This window comes from Chiloscyllium plagiosum, chromosome 7 (genome assembly GCF_004010195.1).
Source record: "Chiloscyllium plagiosum isolate BGI_BamShark_2017 chromosome 7, ASM401019v2, whole genome shotgun sequence".
NCBI classification, from domain to species: domain Eukaryota; kingdom Metazoa; phylum Chordata; class Chondrichthyes; order Orectolobiformes; family Hemiscylliidae; genus Chiloscyllium; species Chiloscyllium plagiosum.
In genome coordinates this window covers 34,580,220-34,597,541 of record NC_057716.1, presented here as the reverse complement: position 1 = coordinate 34,597,541, position 17,322 = coordinate 34,580,220, and the positions used below count along the sequence as shown (strand labels likewise).

Sequence of the window (17,322 nt, the reverse complement as noted above, 5' to 3'; positions counted from 1 at the left end):
AGTGCTTTCATTTGGGATAAGCTGTCAAAAATATTCATCAGAAGTTGTGATTACAATAGCTACCTCAGCTGAACTGTGTCATACCTTGTACTGACTAAAGATTCAATTCAATTCTCCCAGTTTCATGGCCACGTTTGCTCGGATGACAATTGAATCTTCCAAATTAGCACCTCTCACCCTCCTTTTTCCTTAGTTAAATGCAACATATTTCCCACACTACTGCTTTCATACATTCACAGCCACCAAGGCTACAATAGAGCTCCCAGTACTCTCACCTATCATCAACCAGCATCTGCATGCAGCATAGAATCCTTTGACACTTCCACTACATCCATTGCAATGCCGTCACCAAACATATCTCTCCCTAACCACACCTATACCACCCACCATCATTCCCTCTGTAACACCCTGGTCCACTCCTCTAATACACCGAATATCCTGATGCCACTTCATAGTACCTTTCTATGCAAGCCAAGATGATGTAACATCTATCCAAGAGACCAAATACCCCTTATGAGTGAAGCAGCAATTTAAATGTACTTCCATTTTAGCACACTATTACAAAGACACTTGATATTTAACATTGCTTGGAGCACTTGGGTTTTTGAGGACAGAGAAATATGGATTTATTTCAAGTGTGGTGGAATTACCTGGAGTAATTTCTTTAAAAGAGGTCATTAGAAATTCACGGTAGACATGGGAGTTTATTCTTCAAACAAGGCCTCCTGGTATTTGCATGATTAGTAATAATAGCTGGCTTAGCTGGGGATAACTACTGAGAATGTTTCCAACTCTAACTTGGGAGAATCTTTTTAAAAAATGGACATGTGCTCAGAACAAGTTGAGTTCAAGGAAAGTTTACTCAGACTACTCTACCCAACTGATACTTCCAAAAAGAAAGCCATCTTGGTGAGTTCATGATGAACCTCTTTTTGTCCTTTTAAAATAACATTTAAAGAAACATCTCAAGATTCTATATCCTGAGGAATCTCTATCACTTAAACACCCATGCCCGAATGTCAGACTCGGGGACCTCTTACACTTAATATTTTTGCCTTCAAGAAGAACCCATAATAATTATATATTACTGACTGTGAATGTTAACCAATCATTGTATCTTCATTGAATAAGTACTGATTTAATAGAAAATGAATAATCGTGCTTTCATTAATAAATTGGTTCATTGATTTTGTTCTTTAAAATACTGATACGGTATTTAAATTGGCCACCTCGGAAAATGGGAATAGTATTTTCTTTTACGTTATGACCTGTGAAGTAGCGGGACGAGTGTGACAGCACACTCCACCAGCCTTGATCATAACAATGATCAATGCTCACAATATGATTTCCTTTACATTGGGAGACCAAAAATAGTTTGACAACTCTACAGAACACCTCAGATTGTCTGCAAATGTGACTCCAAGTCTCAAGTGGTTGCTCTCACGCTGACATCTCTATTCTTAGTGTACTCCTGTGAAGTTCAATGCTAGCTCAAGAAAGAGCCCCATATCATTTGATAAAGAACTTCACAGTGTTCTGAGCTCAATGATGAATTCAACAATTTCAGACCAAAATATCTGTGTTCCCCCTAATTCTCCCTCTTTTTATTTGTAGATTCTTGTTTTAATCTCATGTGGCTCTCTCATTTTTGCTTTGAATGCTGATTATTCCACTGGCAAGCTCTTTGGCAAGTCTATCAAATCATTTAAATGTCTTCTGCTCATGCCCTCACACAGATTATCTTTTTGGGGTTTTTAAACTTCCCCTTCCTTTGTTTCACCCAGCTATTAGATTTCTCAATTCTGATGAAAGAACATAATTTGAAAAGTTAACTCTGTCTTTCCTTCTTTGCTGCAAGATCTGCTCAGTATTTTCTACTTTTATTTCTCAAGATTCCTTTGCTATCCGAGAACGCTCAATAATTCACCTATTAAAATCCTCACGTACCCTCTTTCAAATTGTACCCTTTAGTTCTCTTGCTTCTTCTTCACTATTTTCACAGCAATGCAGAAATTACTTTTTATATAGTGGTCTTATCAATCCTAGAAATAAGCTAACTCTTCACAAGCAAATTTCAGATCAATCCCAACAATTTCTCAAATGGATTTCATACTTTCACTTACACTTAATAAATTACATTTATGTTTCAAGTGTGTTGGTTGGATTTCACTGCTGTCTTCTGAGACAAAAAAAAAATTCTGGGGTGATGTGATTCAAGCTGACCAAATTCGGAGATGTTTTATTTGAACTCAGATCTCAGAGATGGAAGGATAAGATGCAAACGTTTTCAAGGTTATTTTCCTTGATGCATAACAAATGTCTGCATAACAAATGTATGTGTAATTTCAACTTCAGGAAGATGATTTCGGCTAAGAAATTACAGCTATACGTAAAATAAACAGAAAAAAACAAAGAATAGAAACCAAAACTGACCTGGTCAATTTGCTTGATCTGTTCGGTAAGCTCCGTTGTTACAATAGCATGATCTCTCTTCAGATGTTCAATCTCTTCCTGCAGACAAACAACTTTCTCTCTTTCAAAGTCCACTGCAGCTAATTTGTCCATCTCCATTTCCTCCAACTTTCGGACATACTCTTTCACTTCCATTTCTACCTCCTGGGCAGTCTGTTGTGCACACTGGAGTCGTAACTTAGTAATCTCTACAAAATAAATTACATGCATTTAAATAGTTGCTCCTGAAGAGAAAGAAACATAACATAATTCCTGCTTTCTCTTAAAATATTGGAACAAATAATCACTCCATTTGACTCGCTTACAAAAGGGTTGCGCACTTCCTCAAGAAATTGGACGACATCAATAGGCACATAATTGCAAATTTTGTGACTAATACATTTTCAACTCCTTTGTAGTAGCAATGACAAACATGCAGGTTTTAAAAATCCACTGTACAAGACCTATATGCACAACCAATGAAAATACTCTCCATCGAAAGGAGGTCTAAGTACTTGTAGCAGGTGCAACTAAACTTCCAAGTGAGATTGTGAACATTAATGCTGCTTGAAGATGAATCCTGACGGGTAGCAGTGTAAAAAGCAATAATCCTCAGTTTGGCAGATTAAAATGAAGTTGAAAGCAAAAGGGTACAAACAAGTGGCACGGTGGCAGTGGTTAGCACTGCTGCCTCACAGCGCCAGAGACCCGGGTTCAATTCCCGCCTCAGGCGACTGACTGTGTGGAGTTTGCACGTTCTCCCCGTGTCTGCGTGGGTTTCCTCCGGGTGCTCCGGTTTCCTCCCACAGTCCAAAGATGTGCAGGTCAGGTAAAATGGCCATGCTAAATTGCCCGTAGTGTTAGGTAAGGGGTAAAGGCAGGGGTATGGGTGGGTTGCGCTTCGGCGGGGCGGTGTGGACTTGTTGGGCCGAAGGGCCTGTTTCCACACTGTAAGTAATCTAATCTAAAAAAAAAGTTCAAAGTCCCTATTTTGTGACAGAAGCAATTAGGAGAGAGAAAGATCAAACTAAACAAATGAAGATAGAAGACAGTCAATAGGATACTAACAGCAGGGAATTAAGTGCCATAATTCTAGCCCCCAAGGAGCAGTGGCACACTGGTTAGCACTGTTGCCTTACAGTGTCAGGGACCCACGTTCAATTCCAGCCTCAGGTGGTTGTCTGTGGAGTTTGCATCTCCTCCCAGAGTGCAAAGATGTGCAGGTTAGACAGATTTGCCATGCTAGGTTGTCCATAGCATCCAGAAATGTCTAGGTGAGGTGCATTAGCCATGGAAATTGCAGGTTTTAAAAACATTATTCATTTTGTGGAATGTGGGCATCGCTGGCTGGCCAGCATTTATTGCTGGCACCGAGTTGCCCTTCAGAAGGTGGTGATGAGCTGCCTTCGTGAACTTCTTGGCTGACCCACAATGCCTTTAGGCAGGGAATCCCAGGATTTTGACCCAGTGACAGTGAAGGAATGGCAATATATTTCCAAGTCAGGATGGTGAGCGACTTGGATGGGAACTTGAAGGTAGTGATGCTCCCATATATCTGTTGCCCTTGTCCTTCTAGATGGAATTGGGTTCGGAAGGTGCTATCTGAGGATCCTTGGTGAATTTCTGCAGTGCATCTTGCAGATAGTATGTACTGCTGCCATTGAGTGTCAGTGGTGGAGGGACAAATGTTTGCGGATGTGCTACCAATCAAGTGGTACCAATCCTGTCAATCTTCTTGGGTGCTGCTGGAGTTGTACTCATCCAGGCAAGGGGGAATATATTCCATCACACCCTTGATTTGTGCCTTGCAGACAGTGGACAGGCTTTGAGGAGTCAGGAGGAGACTTATTCGCCACAATATTCCCAGCTTGTAACCTGCTCTTGCAGCCACTGCGTTTATGTGATGAGCCCAGTTGAGTTTCGGGTCAATGATTACCCCCCAGGATGTGACAGTGGAGGATTCAGTGATAGTAACACCATTGAATGCCAGCAGGCAGTGATTAGATTGCCTCTTATTTTGGTAGCCAGAAACTGGCATTTGTTTGGTGCGAATGTTACTTGCCAATTGTCGGCTCAACCCTGGATATTGGCCATACTTGTTCCATTTGAACATGGACTGCTTCAGTATCTGAGTCGTCACAAATGGTGCTGAGCGTTGTGCAATCATCAGCGAACATCTCCACTTCTGACCTTATGGAGGGAAGGTTACTGATGAAGCAACTGAAGACATTTGGGCGGAGGACACTACTCTGAGGAACTGCTGCAGAGCTGTCCTGCAGCAGAGATGATTGACCTCCAACATCCACAACCATCTTCCGATGTGTCAGGTACAGCTCCAACCACCGGAGGGTTTACCCACTGATATCCATTGATTCCAGTTTTGCTAAGGCTCCTTGATGACATACTCTGTCAAATGCAGCCATGGTGTCAAGGACTGTCACTCTCACCTCAGCTGTGTAATTCAACTCTTTAAGTCCATGTTTAGACCAAGGCTGGAATGAGGTCCGGAGCTGACTGGCCCTGACAGAATTCAAACTGGGTGTCACTGAACAGGTGCTGCTTGATAGCTTAATTGGTGACATCGTCCATCACTTTACTGATGATCGAGAGGAGGCTGATGGGGTAGTAATTGGCAAGGTTGGATTTGTCCTGCTTTTTATGTTCAGGTCATATGAGGGCAATTTTCAGATCAATGCTAGTGTTGTAACTGTATTGGGTGAGATGCTCTTTAAAGGATCGGTGCAGACTCAATGGGCCAAATGGTCTGCTCCCACACTATAGGGTTCTATGATTCTAAGGAGGAAATCAGTGCTCAAGTGTTCAAATCTTATTATGGCAGCCATGTTCAAATTGACAGTAGTCCAAGTCAGACTTTTGATAGCAGAACCTATGCTACAGACTCAAGCACATTCTACATAACTGACTTTACAACATGCAAAAATACAATACCAAAAATAACCCACAGAACTGCAGAAGTTGAAAATCACAAACATAACAAAAATCATTGGAAAAGCTTAGCCAGTCTGGTAGCATCTGCTGAGAGAAAGTAGAGTTAATGTTTTGTGTCTGGAGGCCTTTCTTCATAATTGACTGTAGCAAGGAAATGGTTGGGCATATATGTTGAAAATGGGGTGGGTGAGGAGGGCGAATTAGGTGGAGATGGAGCTCAGAGAGAGAGAACAACAATAGGCAGACAAAGGAATGGGTAAATAAAATAACAACTTTCTCCCAAGAAAACAATATTATACTGCGATTGTACAAAGGATGCAGTCATCATTAAGTATGTAGAAGTTTCACTTGCCCACCAATTGCCATGCTCGCTGACAATTGTACAAAAGGTTGACTGGAAAATTACGAACTGGTATCTTTAGCCTGTCCCACAAATGTCCTGTAAACTTTTCTTTTTAACCAAGCTTCTGGTCATCTACCCAGAAATCTGCTTATGTAACTCGTGCAAAATTTTGTTTTGTCATGTTTCTGTGAAGCACTTTATGTTTTGTTATGTCAAATGCACCGAATAAATAAAAGTAGTTGTCGTTATTAATAGCAGATACTCCTAGTTCACTTGGAGCTCTGTAATCACTTGGGAACAGCAAAAAGAATTTACGTCGAAGAGAATAACGTCTGCAAAGTCGTCTCCAAATCATTTAGACAATAAGACATAGATCAGGAGACCAACCAGCCTGACTTACATTCACCACCCGACGCCTGGAGGGAGAATGCCTTATCTTCTGCCTCAGGACCCTTCAACCCCAGGGCATCAATATGGACTTCACCAGTTTCCCTCATTTCCCATCCCCTACCTTACCGCAGTTCCAAACTTCCAGCTCAGCACCGCCCTTATGACCTGTCCCACCTGTCAATCTTCCTTCCCACCTATCCGCTCCATCCACCTCTCCGACCTATCACCTTTACCCCCTTCCTCCATTCACCTATTGCACTCTCAGCTACCTTCTCCCCAGCCCCACCCCCCTTCCATTTCCCTCTCCACCCCCAAGGCTCCCAGCCTCATTCCTGATGAAGGGCTCTGGCCCGAAACGTCGATTTTCCTGTTCCTCGGATGCTGCCGGACCTGCTGCGCTTTTCCAGCAACACAATCTCAACACTTTTACAGACAACCCACTTCATGTACTAGGTGCTCTTCCACCCAGCTGAACAAGAAGTCTAGCTGCTTGCCAGTAAATCAGCAAACACTTCACAGATTAGCAATTTTGTCCATGGGTCTGCTAATATAGCAAAGAATGCTCTTAAGTGGGAGCCCTGCTGCTCCTTCACATTTCCACATGAAATTTGCTCATAACACAAAATAATTTCTTCATTACTATACTTCATGAATTTTGATTAAATCATTCCAAAGTTACACTTGCTGGTCTTACACAGACCTAGCTCTTGAAAGCTATCTGGGTAATAAAGAAATGAATCTCACAAACCTCCTCTGCACCTTTTTCAAGAGCTCATGGTTCTCTACAATGCACGAACACAAAGACGACAGTAATTCCCAAATTTTAAAAATCATGAGAATTTGTGCACTAAGTGCACTCCAATAATAAATCTGACCAACACCACTTAGGACTGGTATTTTCAGTCATAAAGCATCTGCTAATGGTAATTTATAGTTAATGGAGGTTCAGAAAGGAAACCTACTTAAACAACGGCATCTCCTTCCCACAGATGGAGAGATGTGTCCAGAGACTTCTTTTGTTAAAATCAAAGTTAAATCAAATTTGACTCTAATTCACTGCATTCTCTTCTTTTCCGTTCATCTTCATGGTCTTTCCTTATATTTCAGAGACTAAGGAGATAAATCATTCGACCACATGTTCAACAGATCCTGGATTCTCTGTTGATATTATAGCAACATGTCCGCTACACAGCTTACTGTCAGTCGCAACAGAATGTCATTTGTGGTTTTGAGCAAAGCCATTCCTGTACTATGCTAGATTGAAAATCTGACTGAAGAAAAACAATCATGGAACTGGGAGAAAGTGGTGCACAGATTCAGAAAGTAATATGTTCAAAGGTTTGAGAAATCAGGAAACAGGCAGTAATATTTGAGTGCACAGGAACTCAAGAGTCGCTGCTTTTTTTGAGATGATGATGATGATGATGGTGGCAATATGAGTGGGAAATAGTAGATGAAAAGTGAACCATTAACAGTATAAGCTAATTTGGGGCAGAGGTAAGACACAAAGTGGTTCATAGTTTAATTCCAATAGGATCAAGAGAGCAGCGGTTGTTTGTCACGAAGAAGAGCTCAAAAACAGTTACTGGAGAGCATGTGATAGAATCGACAGAAGGTAAGTTTAGGGCTAGGACAACAGGGGCAGGAATCTTTCCTGATGGGCTAAGTAAAGGAATGAATATGGCAACAGCAGCAGAATGGATGGCCTTAATCTTTAAGTGAGCTCCTTGCACTCTGGGAGGAGACTGAAGCACCCGGAGGCAGATGCAGGGAGAACATGCAAATTCCACACAGACAAGCACCTGAGGCTGGAATTGAACCTAGGTCCCTGGCACTGTGAGGCAACAGTGCTAACCAGTGTGCTACTGGTCCTTTGTTTAGTCTGTTCTTTCTCTCTCCTAATTGCTTATGTCACAACATGGGGACTTCGATGTAGGGGAAGTCCAGAACTAGGGGTCACAGTCTAAGAATAAAGGATAAGCCATTCAGAACTGAGATGAGGAAGAATTTCTTCACTCAATGTTGTGAATCTGTGGAATTCTCTCCCACAGGAAGCTGTTGGGACCAGTTCATTATATATATTCAAGAGGGAGCTGGATGTGGCCCTTGCGGCTAAAGGAATCAAGCGGTAAGGAGAGAAAGCAGGAATGGAATATTGAGATTGCATGATCAGCCACAGTCATACTGAAGAGTGCAGACTCGAAGGGCCAAATATGTATGAGTTCAAGTGGAGATGAGGGCATTAAAGACAGGAAACAGCCTGAGATTTAGCAAGTTGGTAGCTGTAGACACATTTGATGAACTATAGGTTAAATATTTTCAATTTGAACATTTAGTGGGAGGTGACTTGATGGAAAGCTGTTTCCAAGGATGGACACAGAAGAGGGTTTGGGAGTGGGCAAGGGTCTATAGGTAGACACTGAAGCCAGGAAACAATTGAAGTTGTTTTATCCATGATAGTAGTGAGGCAATGCAAGATGACAAAATCAAGGGTGTAGCTTTGATGTGGGAAGTACAAGTTATATGAAGAGAGAGTTTTAGACTGGAAAACATGGCAATGAACTAACAGGAAAGAGAAGAATTGAGCTAGAGGTTGAATGCACAGAAGATGAAAAATCATTCAATGTAGAGACTGAGAGGGGAAAGCAGGAAAGGTGTTTTAATGAAAATTTGAAGTGATAGATGGGTAAATGGAAGAGAACAAGGATTTTAAATGAGAGTTAGCTAAAGTGACTGCATGTATAGAATTGGAGGAACGACATTTGAGGTAAAAATACTCCTTGTATTTACCCCAGTGAGGAGGAAAGATTCTTAGACAGGGATAAACCAACTGCAGCTAACCAAGAAAGTTAAATAGAGTATTAAGTTGAAAGAAAAAGCATATAAGGAGATAAAAGTCACTGATAACCCTGAAGACTGGGATAAATTCAGCACCCAACAAAGGAGGAATAAAAAGAAATATGACACAAACTAATGGGGTGTTACTCCCAGGCAGTTATGTCCCTGGCCCTGTTGGATTGCAACTAGGACCTGAAAGAAGTAATTACAGAGACAGCGGATGTATTAGTTGTAATTTTCCAAAAACTGCTGGATACTGGAGAAGTTGCCAAACTATTGAAGTTGGAAAATTGCTGTGATACCCCTATTTAAAAAGGGAGGTAGGCAAGCAGCAGGTAACTACAGGCCAAATAGCTTAGCATCTATTGTTGAAATATTGGAATAAATTCCTAAGGAAGAAAGGGCAGAACATTTGTAAAATCCTAATCCAATCAAACAGAGTCAGCATGACTTTATGAAACTTGGACACCTTCTTCTATGTTCTTTATCTACTTCCATACCCAAGCATGTCATGCACATGGGCTACTTTCAGCATCGTCAACCCATTTTTATCTACATATGGGTCCCCATTATCAGCTTTCTTTTCTCCCTGGCCTCTGACATACTAACATCCAACCCTTTGTCTGTCTAAATGTCGTTCTCTTCTTCCTCTGGACTCCATCTTTAACTACTCACTTACTTGTGCTCCACAACCTCAATCCTCAACATATACACCACTGTTTCCTAGCTACTAGCAGTTCTGAAGAAGGGACACTGGACCCAAAATGTTAACTCAGTTTTCTCTCCACAGATGCTGCCAGATCTGCTGAGTTTCTTCAGTAATTTCTATTTTTTTTTCAGACTTCAAGCATCTGCAGTTCTTTATTTCATTAAACTAGTTAGGTAGGCACTACTATCAATCTCATTTAGATTAGTTCAAACTCTTTTAAATGATGCCCTGTGAGAGTCTGACATACAGTGCTCATGGACTCAAAAGTTGGATTTTGTGCAATCGATTAGATTTCAAGTATGCAAGTATGCCATAGTTTTTGAAGGTTGCATGCCTTTAAGATGCTCCTCCGACAGTCGATCTTGTAACTGAGCTAATTCTAGGCTGTGCTTTGTCTTCTGCTCTTCATTGTCTGTCAAGTATCTCTGTGAAAGTTCTATTTCAACCTTCTCCAACGCCTCCTTGTGCATCAAAGAGGTGGCCACCTCCTGCTTGTGTTTCTCCTCCAGCTGCAGCTGAAGGATTTTGATTTCTTCCTGAAAGTAGAACAAAAACAAAATCAAATTGTCAACATAAAATGTTTCAAACAGTTATATACAATATTGTCTTCACACTTAAACAAAAATTCAAATACAAACGGAGTCACAGGTAGACAGGGTAGTGAAGGCAGCAGTTGGTACACTTGCCTTTATTCGTCAGTGCATTGATATCATGTTGCAGTTGTGTAGGATGTTGGTTAGGCCACTTTTGGAATACTGTGTTCAATTTTGGTCTCCCTGATTTAGGAAAGATGTTGTTAAACTTGAAAGGTGCAGAAAAGATTTACAAAGATGTTGTTGGGGTTGGATGGTTTGCACTATAGGGGTGAATAGGCTGGGGCTATTTTTGCTGTAGTGTCAGAGGTTGAGGGGTGACCTGATAAAATCATGTAGGGGAATGGACAGGTTGAAAAGTCCATGTTGTTTCCCCATGGTAGTGTGCATTGAGAGGGGAAAGATATACAGGTGACTTAAGGGGCAAACGTTTCACACAGAGTTGTGCATGTGTGAAATGAGTTGCCAGAGCAATTGGAGGAGGCTGGTACAATTACAATATTTAAAAGGCATCCAGATGGATAGATGATTAGGAAAGGTTTAGAGGGATATGGGCCAAATGGGATTAGACTAATTTAGCATAGCGGCTCAGCATGGGCAAGTTGGATTCTGAAGGGTTTGTTTACGCGCTATACAAATCTATGATTCATTTCTTAAAACAAGGTTGACTTAAAAGAAACAAAGCTAAAGGGCATTAAAAAAAAAATCTTCGAACTGCTACATGCGGTTCCGCCAAATTTGAGAACATGAGAGTAGGAGCAGGTCATCCACCCCCTTGAGACTGATCTGCCATTGTATAATATTATGATTTATATATATTTTATCATTTTGATTCCTTCTACACACTAATACTTCACACTCTTAAAAAATATCAATGTTAGTTTTCATTTTATCACCAGCCTGTTTTACTTTGAGTGTGAGGGTGGGAGTAGAGACAGATACAGGTAAGGATACAAGAAATACTCTTGAATATTCATACCTCATTGACTCCTTTATTCATCTTCCAACACATCAGTTAACGATCTTTTATGCAACCCATTCTCCTAAATTAACCCTTTTTCCCGCCCCCCCACCGTATCATTCAGGTGAAGCTGTGTTACGTTTCTTTCCTGAGATGCAGTGACCAGAACTAAATGTTAAATTGAAGTCCAGGTGGTGTCAAACCTGATATCTGCACAGCTTTAACAGAACTTGCACATTTTTGTAGTCCAGACCTCTGGAAATAAGTCACCATATCAGTAGCCTATTTCATGATAGTTTGTACTTTGCTCCAAGCTTTCTATACTTAGATCTCTCTACTCGTCTTTAGATTAGATTAGATTAGATTACTTAGTGTGGAAAAAGGCCCTTCGGCCCAACAAGTCCACACCGACCCGCCGAAGCGCAACCCACCCATGCCCCTACATTTACCCCTTTACCTAACACTACGGGCAATTTAGCATGGCCAATTCACCTGACCTGCACATCTTTGGACTGTGGGAGGAAACCGGAGCACCTGGAGGAAACGTCGCAGACACGGGTAGAATGTGCAAACTCCACACAGTCAGTCGCCTGAGTCAGGAGTTGAACCCAGGTCTCTGGCGCTGTGAGGCAGCAGTGCTAACCACTGTGCCACCGTGCCGCCCTAGCATCTAGGTTTTTTTTGTTACATAGAATATACTTCAACTCATCTTCCATGGAGTTCAAGCAAATCACTTTGTCTGTAAATTCTACCTGCCAGTTTTACCCACTTTATCAATGCTGATTTGGAACTTGCTGCTTTCATCTATGTAACTTATTGTCATCAACAAACCAAGATATATCATGTAATTATAAAGGACTGAGTGAAGATAAGATAGTGAAAAGATGTGAGTATAGATTCCTGGGAAACATCATTATTATTTTATCCACTGGAGTACATATCAGTTACCCTTACACCTTGTTTTCTAACTCCGAATCAAAACCACTCAGGTTGCACCCAACTTCAGGTATTCTAATTTTTGTTATGTCATGATGTGAAACCGTGCCAAATGCTTTTGGAAATCCACAAGTACACCCTTTTCTACCAAGATTGTTACCTCATCAAATTTCAAACTACGTTCACTGAACTCAACTTTTGCTTTACAAGTACACACAGGCTCCATTTGAACAGCAATTAATCCCCACAACTGAAAAGAGAGTAATAAGTTTATTATTATTCAGTTTTTCTTTTTTATTGTTCTAAAATAATGAAAGACATGTTATACAAATATCTACAAATAACAGGCCCTACTGGTTAGAGGGTGAGAAATTGGAGTTACACACCAGCATTCTCAAGTTACACAACGATAATTACATAGGCATAAGGACAAATATAACCCTAGTGGACTGGGCAGCAAGACTAATACGTAGGATGGTTAAAGAGTGGTGACAGATGTTTAAGGAGATACTCAATTGCATCCTACTAAAATTTATTCCAGAAAAGAAGAAAGATTGTAAGAAGGGAAAAGTGATCCACGGCTTGGCAAAGATGTTAAAGATAATTCAAAGACAAAAAATAAGGCAGACCATAATGCAAAGTCAAGTAGGTGGCTGGAAGATTGGGAAACTTCTACAGATCAACAAAGGGTTACTTAAAAATTCATAAGAAGAACAAAGGTAAAATAAGAAAGAAAACAAATGCAAAATAGAAAAAAAACAGATAGCATTGGGATATCTATTCGGCATGGATGGGTTGGACCGAAGGGTCCATTAGACTCTAAAAGCTTGTATTTAAAAGGTATGGGGAAGTGATTATCTAATGACCTTATCACTACACCATTAATCCAGGTATCCATGTAATGTCTTAGGGACCAGAGCTTGAATCCTGCCATAAGAGGTGATTATCAGGAAACACCCATTTGGTTCACTAAAGTCTTTTAGGGAGGGAAATCTGCCATCCTTAACTGGTCTGGCCTCCATGGGATTCCAGATCCACAGCAATGTGATTGACTCTTCACAATTCGAGATAGGCAATAAATGCCCATACTGCGTGAATGAATAAAAAAATTGGTTGAAGTGCATGTAGCTCCCTTCAAAGACAAGACTAGGAAGTTGATGGTGGGCTGCGTTTAAATGACTAAATCAATATTTTGTTTCAGTTACCTTGTATTGTGCCAACTTTTGTGCCAACTCTTCCACAATATGAATCCGATGTTGAAAGTAGTTCTTTTCAGCAAGATCAGAAAATGATAGCAAAGACAAACTGCTAAGAAACAAAATAGAAAAGCTTAAAAAGCCAAAGCATTGGGATGCCCAACTAAATCACAGTGCACATTTACTTACACCAACAATAAATGTTGTCAACCTTCACGAAGTATTGCTGCAATTATATAGGTCATTGAAGAGACCACAGAGTACAGTGCATATTACTCAAGAGAGGATACATCTACCTTATATGGGCAATGAAGGCTTGCTAGATTAATTCCACAGTTGAGAAGGCTTACTGATGAAGAGAAATCGAGAATAACTAGTTTTTATGTTCTCTAGATTTTAAAAGAATAGGAGGGTCTCTGATTGGATGGGATCAAATATTTAGGTTTTGACAGGGCATGTACTGAGAGGCTGTTTCGCGTGGCTCAAAAGTTGAGCTGAGGGGGTTGTTTCAGGATAAGGCATTGACCATTTAAAGACCAAAAAGGGGACTGTGAATCTTTGGAATATTCTATTCCAGAAAGCTCTAGATACTAAATTAATCAGTATATTCATCTATAGGCATGATGGGATATGGGGGCTGAAAAGTCTGGAAAGTGGAGGGGATATAGAAATTCAGCAATGATCTTAATGATTGGAGAAGGTGGTTTAATATTCCACAAGGGAGCCTCCTATTTAATATTCCTTCAAAGCCTATCAATAAACTCAAATTAGAACTTGTAGCCTCAAAGGCATAAGCCTGAAATGTCGACTCTCCTACTCTTTGGATGCTGCCTGACCTGCTATGTTTTTCTAGCTCCCCACTTTTTGACACTGTCACATTACAAATCGAGTATAAGTTGGTTTTGGAAGATGCTCTAAGAAACTCTCTCAAAAACACATTCTGTGAACGCTTCATCCAGGCTACAATTATCAATCTGATTTTTCCAATTCATACATAGATGAAAGATGAAGTAGGCATTAAGGCCAACCAACTTAATTTTTTTTTTCTATCCAGAAGTGTTACCACACACAACTGAGTGCCTTCTCACTACCAAAATCACTGTGACTATTTTTTTTGATATTTTTAAACTAGTAACCACCACCAGCAAAAAGACGCATGCATCCAATCGAGTATTTATAAGTTAGGCCAAGTGTGGTCAAAGCAAACCATCAAATAAGATTCTGAGTCGAGTGTGCATGCACGTGCGCCCCTAATTTGGCTTGTTTGTTCTCTATTTATAACACTAAAGTCATAGGTTCAATTGCTGCTTTCAGCCAGTTATGAGATACCCAAACATTTCAATAGCTTGCTAAAGTTTAGGGCTCTTGCGCTGCCGTGGTAGCCTGTCCTTATTTCTTGGCCAAAAGATCCGGCTCAAGTCCCTCCTGTTCTAAAGATGTGTCATAACAGAGTCAGTCTTTTTATAACACAATGGTTGCGTTCTTGTGCAACCCCACCTTATAGAAAACTCTGCTTTAGAAATAGCACTTAAAGTGTAGGCGCTGTAAACATGCTTTAAAAGTTTGCACTGTGGAAACAGTGTCCCCAGTTCGTCAATCATGTTACAGTGAACTTGCGTTGATGAAATGCGAGTTATAACAGAACAACCTGTATGTCCAAACATGTCCATTAATAATAAAAATAAATGTGTAGATTAAATTAACAGTGTCCAATATTTATTTTTGCATACTTTGTCCTACATTGTGGTTACTGCTGGGAGACATAACAATCACTCCTACAAGTGACTCCTTTTATCTACTACTCTTCAACTTCACTCAAACCAAAAATACATCCTGATCTCCTGAATCAAGGCCATCTCGAACTATCGCATTGATGATGTGGAGGTGCCGGTGTTGGACTGGGGTGGACAGAGTTAAAAATCACACAACACCAGGTTATAGTCAAACAGGACTTTTACCTTCATCAGGTAAAAGGAGCAGCACTCTGAAAGCTAGTACTTCCAAATAAACTTGTTGAACCATAACCTGGTGTTGTGCAAGTTTTAACTCTATAGCACTGGTGCCATTCTTAATTAAGAGTGCTATTTCTCCTAGTGCACTCTTGAAGGTCAAATGCCTCTCAAATGTCCAGAACCCAATTCCTGTAATCTCACAACTATGGTTCAGTGATGGCCATCAGATCACATTTATTTAGCTCAATGTTCCCTATTAATTTGTTTACTTTGTTATGAATGCAACATGCTTGTAGTTTTGTCTTTTTGTTATCTTTGTAATATCTAGTCTTGATGGTTGGTGTATTCTCCACACTTAATTTCACATATTAGTATTTGAGTCTACTGCTTGAATTCTATCCCTTGATTTTAGTACAGCTACTCAAGCATGCTCCCTCACTGTCATTGTTTAAAGTCTTCTCTACTTCCCTAGTTACATGGTTTGCTACAATACTGCTCCCAATGTCCCCACATGCCCCAGTCCTGATGCCAGTGCCCCATGGACCAGAACCTATTTCCCCCATTTCTGGTACTGGGTAGGCAACACAGTTTTTAGGATTTAAATTCTTGGCTGCAGAGAACTGTGCCAGCCATTCACTATACAATCCTTATTACCACTATATTCCTTCTTACTCTACTTAAAAGAGTTCCTGACACACAGAGACATAGTCATTTAGCCCATTCATCCTGCAGCACTCACTTGCAACTAAACAAGTTGAGAGGATCTCAAACCTGTTTGACGAGTGGAAAGGCTGAGATTCCAGACCTCTCAATCCCCTTATCCGCGTAACACTTAGTCACAGTTTTCCTTCACTGACCAATGACCAAACCAAAAGACCTCATCATTAGGGCTGTAATTGCCTTTTGGTAACAAATATCCAACCAAATTTCTCCCTCCCTGACGTGTTGCAGCATCATAGCATGTCTCCACCTTAAATTTTGAGCAGAAACTAGTCAAGCTGTAAACATTACTGGAGATGTGTTTGCCCTGGAGCACACAAACATCCAAAAACTCCTATGCACAATACCTGCTTTAATATGTGGCTTATAAATGAAATATTTAATTTATTATATGTTTCCTTTTTTTGTGTCTGTTATTAACCCTACTACCAGTTGCTATACTACTTTAAACCTTAAGAATAGAGCAGATCCTAACTACTTGTCAAATTTGCACCAAGTAATAAGTGTCTTCCCCTAAAGTAAAATAAGAAGAAATTGCAAACTGTCAGCACCAAATCTCCAGGTCTTCCTTTCACTTATTTTTCTAACTGATGCTAATTGTCTGCATTCTATTTTCTTTCACCCTGAACATCTAAGAACCCAATGCAGTCATACCTGATCTGATTGCGTAGAACAACAAAGGAGAAGAATTAAGAAGAAAGGTGCTCTTGTTTTGCATTACATCACTCTACACTGCAAACAGGTTCCTTACAATGACACTCTTTGGTTGACAGTGAAAATCCTGCGATGGGTAACCTTATTTTCTGCTCAAATCATGAAAAATTATGAGTTGCCTAAATTAAGCCCAAAACCTTAAAATGTATTATGACATTGGAAACAGAATGAACCAAGTGAAATGCATAACCACTGTGATGGTCTCTTTTACCTTGGCTCTACAGTCTGATTCAAACTGAGCTCAGATTCAAGGCCAAAAGGCTGTCTCAGGTCTTCCTGAAGGCGCTGTTCTAGTTGTGCAACTTCCTCACTGTTTTTCTCTTTCATGTCTTTCAGTTTTTCTTCAAAGTAACTTTTTAGCTGCTCCAGCTCACAAAAATGTTGTTTTTGTAATTGCTCTCGCTGTTGAGCGAGTTCTTCTTTGAGACTTTGGATATCTTCCACTTGAGACGTACGAGCCAGCAAATGTTCCTTGAATTCTGTTTATAAAAATACAGATTTTAAAAATATATAAATGCCCATCATGTACGATAAACATGAGAATTGCATTCGTATAAATCCATCTGAAAA

The 17,322-nt window shown here is 40.3% G+C and overlaps 1 protein-coding gene across 6 annotated transcripts in view; it reads right to left on the bottom strand.

The window, feature by feature from the left end:
- The window catches only part of pcnt (pericentrin), a 312,968-nt gene that overhangs the window by 184,477 nt on the left and 111,169 nt on the right, over window positions 1–17,322 (bottom strand). For 5 of the 6 annotated variants that reach the window (XM_043693410.1, XM_043693412.1, XM_043693413.1 and 2 more), the window contains 4 exons: window positions 16,964–17,231; window positions 13,376–13,478; window positions 10,015–10,216; window positions 2,434–2,660 (listed from right to left, as the gene is read on the bottom strand). In XM_043693410.1, coding sequence (XP_043549345.1) covers window positions 2,434–2,660; window positions 10,015–10,216; window positions 13,376–13,478; window positions 16,964–17,231 — 800 coding nt within the window. The remainder of the gene's footprint in view (window positions 1–2,433; window positions 2,661–10,014; window positions 10,217–13,375; window positions 13,479–16,963; window positions 17,232–17,322) is intronic. The other variant, XM_043693411.1, reaches the window with a different exon arrangement.